Here is a 12901-nt window from a genome sequence, read left to right as displayed (position 1 = left end):
TGTGTACATATGTAGATACACCGTATTCTATATGCAGTTCCTTATAACTATATATAGAGTATGTGTGTGTGAGCAGCTTGTGAAGATACCTACATTGTCTGTGTGTGTGCACGTGTGTGTATACGTACACATTTGCTTAGAAAAAGGAGTATTCAATGACAAGTACATGGAGGTACTTGGAGGGGGGAGAGAGACCATGTAATTGTGTTTGTGAAGGCAAAGAAAGATCTGTGCATATATCCATATAGGTTTAATGTATGATATATAGAGCTCCATTATATATACACACATTTCTTCATATCTATATGGGTATATACAAAGATTGTGTGTATATAAAAATGTGACTGTCTGTGTGTGTATATACATTTAATACGTATCTATGTAAACATTTAAATAGTATCACATACGTCTACATGTTAATAGCCCTCTCCTACATCCTGATTGTACATGGATATACAGAAGATGTGTTCATCTAGGCCCAGGGATATATATTTCTTTTTAAAGCTGTATTAAGTAAAGGGTTTTGGGGTATGTAATAATGTATAGATATATTTTCATATATATACACACACACTGAATTTATATACCTTATTTGCATAGACACACAACATGTATGTATGTAAGGGGTGTGTGTGTATAGTTAGAGAATATATAATTATAGATGTGTATGTATGCACACTTTATATAATATGTATACACAGCTGGAGGTATATTATTTATAGATGTATATACCCATTTTGTATATATGGCTACATGTGTCTGTAAAGCTGGGTGTATCCATATGTGTGTGTATCTACATGCATATGTATCTAAAGCAAGCCCTGTAACTAAGGGGGAGGTGGTACGTACATAGCTATATTACGTAGGTAAGTATGAAGCAGAGAAGCTCTAGGTGAGGGCAGTATGCACTCTACTCACGGGCTGTGGCCCTCCCCACTGGCAGTACTCACTGCTCTCTGCTCTCTTCCCTGCAGACAGCGGTGTCCCCGAGGCAGCCATCTGCGTGGTCACCACCGCCGCCATTGACGTCCATCACCCCAACATCTCGTCCGACCTCTTCACGGTGGAGGTGCCAATGCGCCTGGGCAGCACCGGGACGTCCGCCAGCGTCACATCGGGCAGCGCCTCGCGCTCCACCGTCAGCTCAGGCACGCAGGCCTGCAGCGAGAGCAGCCAGACACTGGGCTCCTCCCCAGACTGCAGCACGGCCTGCGAGGACACTGCTGAGGCTGGTGCTGCCCCACGGGCTGACCTCGCGCCCACGCGGCAGCGGGTGGCCCACGCCATGGTGCAGGAGCTGCTCTCATCCCTGTCGGAAGAGGCCTGCCTGGCGCAGAAGGGGCTGGATCCTGTTAACCTGAAGCTGCCCAGCCCGGCAGGCTCGGCAGCGTCCAGCCCCAACCTAGGCCACCGCCTCAGTGTCTACAACTGCAGGAACCAGGAGAGCCTCAACGTGTTCCAGCTCAAGCCACTCATCGACTGCCCACAGGCTGCCCCACTGATTGATGACAAGTTTGGTGCACTCGGGCCCCCAGAGCCACAGCTGGGCAGGGTTCCCAAGGCATAAGGAGAGGCTGGGGGCAAGGGACAGCTGTGGGGACACGCTCACTGTGCCAGGCCACATGGCTGCCACAGGCAAGGTGGCACTGCTGGAGGCAACCTGTGGCATCTCCTGCAGCTGGGGGACGAGCCACCCTCACTTCTACCTGCCAGTGCTCTGATGGTGCGTGATGGACCTGCCATGCCACCAGCTCTGGGCCAGCTGCGACCTACGGTGTCCTCTGGGGCACAACGGACCTTCCAGCAGTCTTGGGCCAACACAGTGCCTGCGGAGATAGACAGACAGTGAACCTGGCCCAGGGGCAGGACAGAGCTGCTGGACAGCTTGGGCCCAGCCTGGCCCCCAGCCTGAGCACGGCTGGGAAGGGGAATGGGGAACAAGAATAAACACTGCGAAACAGACACTGCCTCCTGCCTCATATCCCTTGTTCCCTTTCCTCCCTTCTCTTACCTGCCTTCCCTGTCTTCCTTTCTTCCACTCCATGCACCAACTCACTGTCCACCAAAAGAAAGAACCCACCACCACAGTGACCCCACCTCTTTCCAGTACAATCCTTTATTTGCCCTTATTCTCCACCCCAGCTCCAGTGCAGGGTCCATCCCCGTCACTCACTTCTTCTTCAGGAGCTCCGTCATCTCTGGCACCGCCTGCAAACACCAGTGCTGGGGTAGGGTGTGCTCTCCCTCTGAACACACACACACACCCCCCCCCCCCCCAAGTTCTCCCCCTGCAGCACCCAGCCCCCCATTATGCTCCCCACCCTCCCACCCCTCATGCTCAGCACAGCACTCCAGGGGCTGTGGGTCACCCCAGCTCACAGCCCTCCCCACTTCTCTCCTGCTGAATAAAGCTTCTTAATTATTTAAGAGCGCTGCATTTCCATTAGGTGGAAATAATGCATTCGTACAAAATTTATTAAGGAAATTGTCTACATGGTGTTTCTTCAGCATGCGACTCTGGCTCACAGGAAGGCCTGTGCTCGCGCCGAGCCAGCGCGCACTACTGCGGCAACGGCATTAAGTGCTGGCAGCGGTTCTGCCCGCACCGCTCACCGAGCCCCGGCACGCTCCCGCCAGGCACACGTGTGGCCGTGTGCACACACGTGCCATAGGCGGGTGCGCATGGGCTGGCTCACAGCACCGCTCTCTGAGAGCTGCGAGCTCCTCACGAGCAGCAGCCCAGGCAAAAGTCATGACTGCGCCTGCCACCAGCACTGCGAAGTCGTACTTCATGAAGCTTAAAAACAGATGCGAGCACCTCACGGCCAGGAAACTAGAACAGAGCAGCCTGGCTGTGACACCCCCAGCGCACCTGACTGATGGCTTCTATGTGCAGGGATCCAATTTTAAACATGAAAATAAATCAGAAAGGAAATTCTTTACCAAACCCACCTAAGGCAGACTTCACAATACAATCTGGTCAGTGATATCTGAGCATTGCTAGCACAATGAACCAGTTATCCCACACAGCTCCGTGTTTAGCCTCACCTGAAATAAGTCTGCCACCAGGCCAAAGTCTGCCACTTGGAATATTGGAGCTTCTGGGTCCTTGTTAATAGCAACAATGGTCTGCAAGAAACAGTAAATCACCATGTGAAAGTTATATATAGATATGAAAACAAAGAGATAGAGATTAACGTCTAGGGCTGGCTCACATTGACAGGCCTTATTCAGGAAGCCTACAAGCCCCTACAAGCAGAAGACAGGGCTAGCAGCATTTTAACATCTTCTCCTCCTCAAAAAAAAAAATTAACCACCAGCAACAAACACATCCCCCCGCTAAAACTCCATCTCAGCTCCCTGCATACATCAGGGCTATCCTCCCCCGTTGAGGAGTCTAGAAACAAAATACTACAAATGATTACCTGCCAGCTCTAAGCACCATCATCACAGAAATAACTCATTTAAAACCAGCACAATATAAACTGTGCCTGAAGGGACACATCATTTGGTTTGTCGCACAGCAGAAAAACGCAGATGGTGGAAACCCCAATGCATTGGTCCAGGTAAACGTGTCTTGGTTCAAACTCTGCCACCCAGGTAAATCATTCTGTAACTTCTGAAACAGCGTCTCACAAAACAAACACACACGGGAGTCCCCTCAAAATCTATACCAGGATGGTGAGCACTCCATAAAGGATGGCGGGGGGGGAGGACAGGAGCTTGTGAAATGAGCCTTGCACCAGTGTGGGGTGAAAGCACAGCACTCCACTCCACTGCTGCCTTTTCATCCTGAGCTGCTTTGAGCTGCTCCCAGCCTCTTCAGCCAGCTCTAGCCCTGCAGCTGTGTGTGTGTGTGACACACACAGACCTGTCCTTCCCAGGCAGCCACAGCTCAGGCCTCTCCCTCCCCTGACTGTACTCATGCACCAGACCCCACAGCTCAGTAGCACACACCTCATGGCAGTCACTCAGAGGCAGAAGTCTGCAAACCCTGTGGGGTTAGGCCCCATAAACGTTTCTTTTATTCTCAGGCCATCTGTACCCTGTGACTCGCTATAAAGAAGGACCACGGCATAATGCAAGAAGGAAGCACCTGCAGCAGAGCCCTGCTGCTGCCCTCCTGCCAGCTCGTACGCAAAGACCTGCACACTCTGCAGTAATGCTTCCCCCAGAATCTTCTTCCCGAAGTTCATTGGCTTTAGTTCAGTCCCCCCCTTTGTGCACTCAAGCCTCCCGTGACGGTTCCACAGCGCAAAGCAGCAAAACCCAGGTGGTATCTGCTCAATAAAGACCTGAACTATCCTCTGAGGCCCCACCATGCTCTGCAGAACCCATCACAGGGCACAACACCCAACGCTGAGGGAAGGAGGCCACCTGGGGCCTGCCGCCTCTGTCCTCGTCACCAAATAGGCAAAGACACCAATTGCTTGTAAAACTGTTTTCATCTTTAGTTTGGCAGCCCAGTTCTTCCTTAGTCTCCATTCATTAGCTAAAATAACTTCACATGAATGGCTTTGGATGGAAAGGACCTTAAGATCATCCAGTTCAAGCCCCTGCCACCTGGTTCTCCACCTCATCACTAGATCAGATCTTCCATAGCAAGAAGCAAATGCATCACCCTGCTTGCAGCTGACCTTTGCGAGTTACATCTGTTAGAAAGAGAAGCTGCTGCAACTGCCCCATGAGGGAATGGAAAACGAGGAAAGCAAGCAGCGCCCATTCTCCATGTCTCCTCTAAAGCTGCATTTCCTACCTTGCTGTAAAAGGACAAATAAATTATACATCTCACTTGGCAGAAAGCATCTGACGTACCCTGAAGTGTCCAAATTCACAATGCCAGACAATTCACAGTGCTGAGGGAAGAGAGGGGGACACTCCAGAGCTCTCCCATGGCTGTGTAATGCTTTATGTTTGTAAGAGCTGCATCTTTTCAGTAACTACACATCTACGCTCTGGCTAAAGGGAAAGCAAACACAATTCAAACTGAATGTCTCAGTACATTTGTTTACACCAGAAAACCTATGAGATACGGGAGCAATGGAACCGTTACGTACGGATCCCATAGCCACACACTCCACGTGTCCTCATTTCCTGTGAGGGAACACCTCAATATCCAATATGGAATTGGAAAAGCTAAAAAAAGTAGAGGTTTCGCTATTACGCTACAGGACAATTATTGCTGCCCAAGAGTTTCTATTCAAAGGTAATTCTGGCACCTGAAGTCATCTATTCCTGTAACAGCCTTTACTGCGATAAGGCAGGAGGCGAGTACAGAAAGGGTCAGATTCCAGTTTTAAGCAGCTCTGAATGCACATTTCTCAGGCAATGGCTGACACTAATCCCCGCTGCCCACCTTCTCCCCCACCCCAAAGCACAGCTGGAGAACACGCATCTCAAAACAAAGACACTCTTAACAATACTGTGGCTCATCAGCCCTGGATTGGAGGATCAGATGGAGGCTCCACAGGGGTGCTGTACCCCAAATCCAGCTCTCATGATTTTCCCCTCCAAAATATGTAAAGGATATATGCGAAAAGCACTCAACCGTAAGGCAGCACAGACCATCCCACACACAGGCTGGCTTCTGAGAACAACCCCAGTCCCACCCAGACATGTAAACTCGCTAGTCTGTCACTGGTTAAATGCAGGAATCTGCCTGTGCATATCTGCGAGCCTTTTCCTCAGCTTTAGAAGCTGTTCAAAGTTCTGGGCTTGGTTCCTGCCAGAAAGCACAAGGTCAATCCCTGGAAATAGAAAAAACTATATATCCTCTTTCTAAAAGGATCTGTGGGAGGCGAGGACAACCCACAGGGGTTTATGTCTGGCCCTGGACCGTGTGATGCAGCAGGTAATTCTGCTCCTCTTCCCCAACACGGCACCGTGGATCCAACAGGCATCTCCCACCCCGCATTATGTGCTTAGGCAACTAATGAGTTAAACCTTTTAAAGTTTTACTGCCGGTTTATAATAGGTTTCCATTTGAATGGCTAAATGCAGGAATGTCAGAGACGTCTTTTTCTTTATGGAATCCTAAGTTCATGATTCAGATTGCACATTGTTATGCATGAATTACTATGTCATCCTCTGAAACAAACACAACTGGAGCTATTGTATAGAATTCAGGCACACATGGGTTTGTTGGGTTTTAAATAAGCAAAGTCAATTAGCTGCTGCTACTTACTGCTTTGGGCTGTGGAGCAATGCATTTCCTGGTTAGGTGTTTTCCACAGTATCTGGTTTTGGCAAGGCTGAGAGGACTGACATATTTTAAAGCAGACAAACTGGCTATTTTAACGCTTAAAAACCTGGAAAACTGGCTAATGTACTGATGTAAAAGCAAGGAAGTCCCCTCCTTTCCTTGCTCAGCAATCTCTTCCAGCACACCCATCTTTACATACCTTGCTGTCTTTCATTCCAGCCAAATGTTGGATCGCTCCAGATATTCCCACAGCAATATAAAGTTCCTAGACAAAAACAAAAGTGAGACATTTTTGGTACCCGTGACAGTTTCCTTCAGCTCTCTCTCTTACTCAGCACCAATTACATGCAGTAGTTTTTACATTACAGAAGGTGTCAGTATTACAGGCAGTTGATGACTGGTTCCCTTCCCCACTTGGGGATTCTCCATTTACAGTTGGATCCCAGAGGAGCAGCTGGCAAACACTGGTGAGAAAAGAAAAACAGGTAAAGGCTGCATCAAGCCTAAGACACTGCTCAGTTAGCAGACGGCACTCAGTGCTACTACCCATGACCCTGGTGATTCCCAGCACAAGTATTAACCAAGATAACATATGGATAACGCAGTTGCCTGAAGAGAAACCCTAGGCTTTTGTTTGCAGCCTTTTGGATCCTTTAAATAAGACAGAATGCATAAAGCCGAAATCCAGATGTTCATACTGGCAGGACAAAACACCTCAGATCCTGAAGCTGGCTAGTGCACTTGTTAGTGACAGAACCACAGAATGGTTTGGGATGGAAGTAACATCAAAGCTCATCCAGTTCCAACCCCCTGCCATGGGCAGGGACACCTTCCACTAGAGCAGCTTGCTCCAAGCCCCATCCAACCTGGCCTTGAACACTGACAGGGAACAGGCAATGTTCCCATGACCTAAAGCTTTTCTTCCCCTAGTCGCCATCAGCTCCTGGCACAGGATGAGTAGAGAAGTGCTCCCCAGGTAGGCACCACCACTTACACACTTTGGGGCTCCCAATCTCTCATCACCATCAGCTCCTGCACAGGATGAGTAGAGAAGTGCTCCCCAGGTAGGCACCACCACTTACACACTTTGGGGCTCCCAACCTCTCATCACCAAAGCGACTTCAGTTCAAAATAAACATTTACAGGCAAACAGACCTACATCTACAGTTCTAACTCACAGCACAGAAGTCTCTTTCCCCTCAGACTGACAACCGCCTATCCAAGGCCAAGAGTGTTTTCAGCTCCATGACAGTCTTCCCACCACCGCAAGCCAAAGGAGCAGTCAAACCTCGGCTGTTTAACTACCTAATTTTACAGAAGAAAACCAAAGTATTTTTCACCAGCTCACCCAATGAGAGGAAACTTTAACACTCAAAACTGGGAGGGGGGGGTGGGGGGAAATCATGTCAGAGCTGATGCAATGTGGTATTTCTATACACTTAGAAAAGGCACAACCTCAAATACTAAAAGAATTTCTCTTTTCAGAATACCAAGGTTGGTCCATAGTTAAGAACGTACAAATCTAATCCAAGACATTATTTTGGGGGCCAGGCAGGGTAAGAGGGTCAAAAACTCTTCTCCCTGCGCAACTGAGGATGTACATTACAGTTAAGTGGCTTTTAACATGACGGAACAAAGCACAGCTGTGAAACAGGCACCTACAGAAGAGGCTGGCAAATGAGGCTGTTCAGCCACAGAGACCATGCAGACTGCTTTTGCCATACAGACCTAACAGTCATTGTATCAGTTACAGAAAGAAAGATTGCTTTCTGATGTTTCTATAGCTACAAATTTTACCCACCACATTGGTTTTTAAACAGGAATAGATAAATAAAAGCTATGAAGCCTTCCTACACTTTTCTACAAAAGCCATCTCTTGCAAAAATTGAAAGAGAAGGAAACCAGCAGGAACAAAGTATTTCCTATGAAAAAAGCTTGCTTTGAAACTGAAACACAGAATCTAGTCTATGTATTTCCACAAAAACACACAGCTGTTGGAGACACTCAGAAGCTTTTTAGCCTCAATAGCTTTTTACTGAGTAGATTACTATTGGAGGTCAATCCATTTTAGCCACAGCTGCAATGTAACATAATACGCCCATGTAAGAGCTCATGGTAAGAATGCAATATTTTCATTATACCAAATAAAAGAGCAGATGTTGCAGGAGAAATTATTCTAACCTCATATTGTCTTTAATACAAGCCCTTTTTAAAAACACATTACTGTAATCTCATTCTTTTTCAGAGCAATTCATTAAGTGCCAGTCATCCAGACTACCAGACACTCTTATCAGGCTGTTTAACATTTGAAGTTCAGTCTTTGGAAAGAATCCAGCTCGCCAGGAGCCAGATGCCTATGTATATATTCTATTAAAATATCTCAGAAAGACAAGGATGTTTCATTAAAAGGACATTTGTAAATCACCCAGCTTGTCTAAAAAGCCTTTCTCATGCATCTACACCATGCCCTTCTAGGTTACGTACGTTGGGCTCTCTGGCTAAGGTAACTACTCCATTCACGAGTGGTCTCCTCAGCAAGGTTGTCATACAAAACACACAGGACAGCATGTTTCTTATCAACAGTTCCATACTGCAAGATCGATCTGACTGCTTAAATCTTAGTTTAAATCTGTTGTACAATTTAGGAGGGACACAAAGGACTGGCAAAGTCTGAACAATAAAGATTCAGGACAGCTCAGTGCTCTCCAAGGAAAGGATTCAGCTGGGCATCCAGAGAGGTCATAAAGGACTCAGAAATTCAGATCTCCCAGTTGTTATCAGGATGATACCCTCACTTTGATGATCACCCTGCAGTCTTTAACTTCTAGCACGCCTTTTGCTGGGTCCTCTCTTTCTAGCGTGTCAGAGTTTAAAGTCCCAAGTCAGGACTGTGAAGCTCATCTACAGAGCAGGCCCACGCCAAGGCACCAAGCAGCATGAATGAGAGGCTGGACTGCACCTCTCAGGTGCCAACAAAGATGGCTTTACACCAGCTCCAGATTCCTGCTTTTTGCATCCCTGGAAGCTGCTGCAATTACTGCTGTCAGGTGTCCGATCCATAGCCTACAATTACAGGCACTTAGGTTAAAGTCCAGGATGTGGTGGGGCACGTATCAATTCCCTGGTGTTTGCACACAGGCAGGTATTCACCAAAGGGCTGCTGCCTGCACTGTGCCACGAGGGAATGGCATAATAAAACAGCACACACTCTGTACAAGAGGTGCTCGCTGCACTGCCTGATACAAATAAAGTCCCAAAAGCCATTAAAGTCAAGGAAAGTGAAAGTTTTGGTGGCATAAAGGCATGGCACCAGATCAGGCAGTTGTCTTACCATAACACACCACCCAGGGAATGATTACTGTACATACCTTACAGCCATGCCACAGATTTTTATGAAGTACACAGTGGACACCAGCACAAGGGAAGAGACAGCAGAGCAGAGCTCACAGTAACAAGGAGCACAACTAAGGAAACACAGCGTGGGAAGGCAAATGGACAGAAGAGCCTATGAAGCACAGGGCAGGGACGCACAATCAGCAAGTACTTAAAGATGTGCTGTTGCCCAAAGGGTCCGGTGTGTCAGTCATGGGAACATGTTGTTGTGGAAGCATCCCATTCAACGTACCCACCAGGCTTTGCACAAGGCCTATAGCAGCAGCCAAAGCCGATTCTGCAGCATAGTGGCAGGAAGGCCAAGCATGTTTTGTCTGGCCACACAATATCCCAGAAGACTCCAAGACCTCAAAGTTTGTAAACACAGCTATGCACCACAACAATCCTAAAGAGAAACAAAACTCAAAGTCCCGTATTTATTTTATTCAAAGGCAAGATTCCAAATCAGGAATCCAACTTCTGCTTTGCTATTTAAAGTATAATCTAACCTTGTACTGCTTTTTCAACACACACAACTGTGGTATGTCTTGTCACTGTGAGTCACTGTCTGCTAATCATTAAAGTGAAAAAAATCCCTCTTAGCCATCCCCATTATTCCCATTTCCTCTTTGAATGTCCCCAACTTACACTTTAGTATCTACAGCAAGTCCACGAGACTTCACGTTTGCACAGCTGGCTCCAGAACCCACACAGCCAGTTACACTCTGGATAAATGTCACAAGGATGCTATACATGGATGATTATAACTACCAATATACCAAAGCAGTTATTTTCCAGGCCATACTGACTCACCAGTTACTTCTAGAATAATTTGTGCATTATATTAGTACCTCATGTTTACCTATACGGATATTTTAAAATGCCTTAGGCTGCCTTGGGGCAGCAGTTAGGTACATCTGCTGAAGAGAACCACAAACACAGTTTTTAGTTGAAACTTACAGTGACTCTGAATGCTGCTGTAAGAGACTGTATAATGCTGTGAGCATCCACAGGTGCAACCCAAGATGAGGTAGTTATTTTGCAAGCACACCATCAGCTACTATTGATTTTTATGCCAATGTTTGAATTATGCTGAAAACCTTCAGCATACATCAATTTATCATCCTACCAGTGGCATGCTTTTAAACAGGCTGGTTTAATAAACCCCTTTGGCACACATACTCTTCTTAAAGGCAGCTCAAACGTTTTATTTTCTTTGCAAGAGTGAAAGGACAATGAAATCAGAAAGAAATCTTTGTAATCAAAATTGCTTCATACAAGATATTCCTTCCAATTACAAGCTATTAACCCAATAAAATATTTTCTGGCTTGACACTTGTTCACATATACTCTGCTGTATATCAAACAATTATCCAGCATGGACTGCTTTGATGCAGTTGAGTACGTTCCATTCAAGAAGCACATATTACTAAACCCCATCCCAACTACAGTTTCTTTTTCACTTTAAGAACCTTTGATCAGCCAAGCCATGTAATTACTCTTAAGCGTGGTTAGGGTGTCTGCTGGAGTGCAGGGCCATACAGCAATCTTTTTCTCACTAGGGAAAAGCACATCAATTGCTTTCAGCTAAATGCACTCACATATGAATATTTTAGTACAATTTAATGTTTCTGCACCAACCCCAAAGGAGCAGAGCATCAATTTGTGAACATAGTTTTCTTCGAGTTAAAAGCTACACTGGATAATGCAGGATGAAAGGGGTTGTCAATCCTTCGCTTTTTAGCAAGTCAGAGAAAGGTAGTCTGTAAATTCAGTCCCAGCTGCATAGACAGCTCTCTGAAGTTTGCCACTATAAAGCTACTTTCCAACAACAGTGAATTATCAGAGGAGATATACTGCAAAATAAATTTCCCAGGCACAGACAGTTTTCCCAATACTACTCCCATCTGCCAGGTACCAAAAAGCACACCTGCTGGTCTGTTAGCAAAACCCACCAACATAACATACAAATAATGCATTCCTACAAAGAAGCCAGTTAAGGGTAGGAGAAATACAGTTATCTACCAGGTGTTCCAACAGAGGAACTTCAGCATCTCAGTATTCTCTTGTATGTGTAACGATTCAGAAATAATGAAGATCTTACCACTGATAAGCAGAACATATTTTAAGTGAGTACAAGCAAGATGACAGGACTGACACTTCTGAAACTAAGGCAATTGGTTAGTTCCCTCTGTTTGTAGTTTTAGGGGAGAGCCAAAGAACAAAATGGAACATAATAGCTGGAATAAAATATACCTGGTTTCATTTCACTAAGCTTCCCCAAAGAATGAAGAGAAACAACACCTGACAGATACAAACCCAAGGAAGTCAATGATCCCTAAGAAAATAATGGGAAGTAACAGTGAAGAGCTAGTACCCACCTACTACACAATGAAACCAGGAGTCACTTGTGAATTTTAGAGAAAATAAAACCAGGCCAGGCGAAGTATTTGCCTGCTTTGCCACTGCACACACAGAAATACAAAATACAGGAATAAGGTAAAGAATGTGACAGTTTTTCTCCCCTCCTGCTACTCCAAAAGCAGGACAATGGCTATTAACTGCTACAAGGCCACTCACTGCAGTGAAAGGGGCTTCCTAGCACAATACTGGGGCATACGCAAGCTTAGAAAGCATCTCACCCTGTTGTAAAAAAAGAAAAAGTAGAGCAACAGGAGTTCCACTGCTCTGTAGAGGAACATTCTGCACCCTTATGTCTGCCTCTGCCAGGAAATGCCTCCTTGCCATTCATCTTTCCTTTTCCTGCTCCTCATTTAATCCCACTCCTGCATTTTCTGCCTAATACAACACCTTATGTTATTCCTATTCTTCCACACCTCTGGTGACTTTCAACTGAACCAACATCTCGCTTCAGCATCTCAACTGAAGCTGCACCTCTTTAACATGCCTCTTTTCCCCTCATTATTATTGTCAGTTCCTGACTGTTGGAAATTTGCCTCATTTTTTAAGCTCCTGCAATTCATTACATCCAGACAGACCATTTGGTATGAAATCTAAGCTTAAGCACTGAAGCTAAGCAAGTCAGCAAGTTTACTCCTGTCGATCAGATCAGAACTACACTGAATTCCCACCTGCCTCCTCCACTTGAGGTTTCTCAGCACATGCAATATCCAAATGCATCTGCCTCCTGTGCAATCATATCACATTTCTAACACAATCACCTAATCCACTGTCAGTTATTCCTGTATTTCTCAACTTCTGCCTGCCTGAGCTTTCCACCTCAGTTTCTTGTTGCCTGGTAGGATTTTGTGCCTGATGCTGAAAGTATCAAGAGAGCAACTGAACACCAAAAAACCAAAAACCAGA

At 46.1% G+C, this 12901-nt stretch overlaps 2 protein-coding genes across 6 annotated transcripts in view; one reads left to right on the top strand and one right to left on the bottom strand.

Annotated features, from left to right (window-relative positions):
* Positions 1–1608, top strand: part of TMEM266 (transmembrane protein 266) — an 86475-nt gene extending 84867 nt beyond the window's left edge. For all 3 annotated transcript variants that reach the window (XM_057424165.1, XM_057424166.1, XM_057424164.1), the window contains one exon: positions 975–1608. In XM_057424165.1, the coding sequence (XP_057280148.1) occupies positions 975–1567 (593 nt within the window). In that variant the 3' untranslated portion in view covers positions 1568–1608. The remainder of the gene's footprint in view (positions 1–974) is intronic.
* A 492-nt stretch (positions 1609–2100) lies between these two features.
* ETFA (electron transfer flavoprotein subunit alpha) overlaps positions 2101–12901 on the bottom strand; it is a 32438-nt gene continuing 21637 nt past the window's right edge. For all 3 annotated transcript variants that reach the window (XR_008974191.1, XM_057424169.1, XM_057424168.1), the window contains 3 exons: positions 6402–6467; positions 3049–3129; positions 2101–2208 (listed from right to left, as the gene is read on the bottom strand). Coding sequence is in view for 2 of the 3 variants with exons in the window: in XM_057424169.1 (XP_057280152.1) it covers positions 2170–2208; positions 3049–3129; positions 6402–6467 (186 nt within the window). In the remaining variant the exon portion in view is untranslated. The remainder of the gene's footprint in view (positions 2209–3048; positions 3130–6401; positions 6468–12901) is intronic.

Source organism: Pezoporus wallicus, unplaced genomic scaffold (genome assembly GCF_028554395.1).
Source record: "Pezoporus wallicus isolate ANWC-B61680 ecotype Strahan unplaced genomic scaffold, APGP_CSIRO_Pwel_v1 contig_9449, whole genome shotgun sequence".
Taxonomy (NCBI): domain Eukaryota; kingdom Metazoa; phylum Chordata; class Aves; order Psittaciformes; family Psittacidae; genus Pezoporus; species Pezoporus wallicus.
Note: the sequence above shows the minus strand (reverse complement) of the source record. Positions and strands in the feature narration are given on the sequence as shown.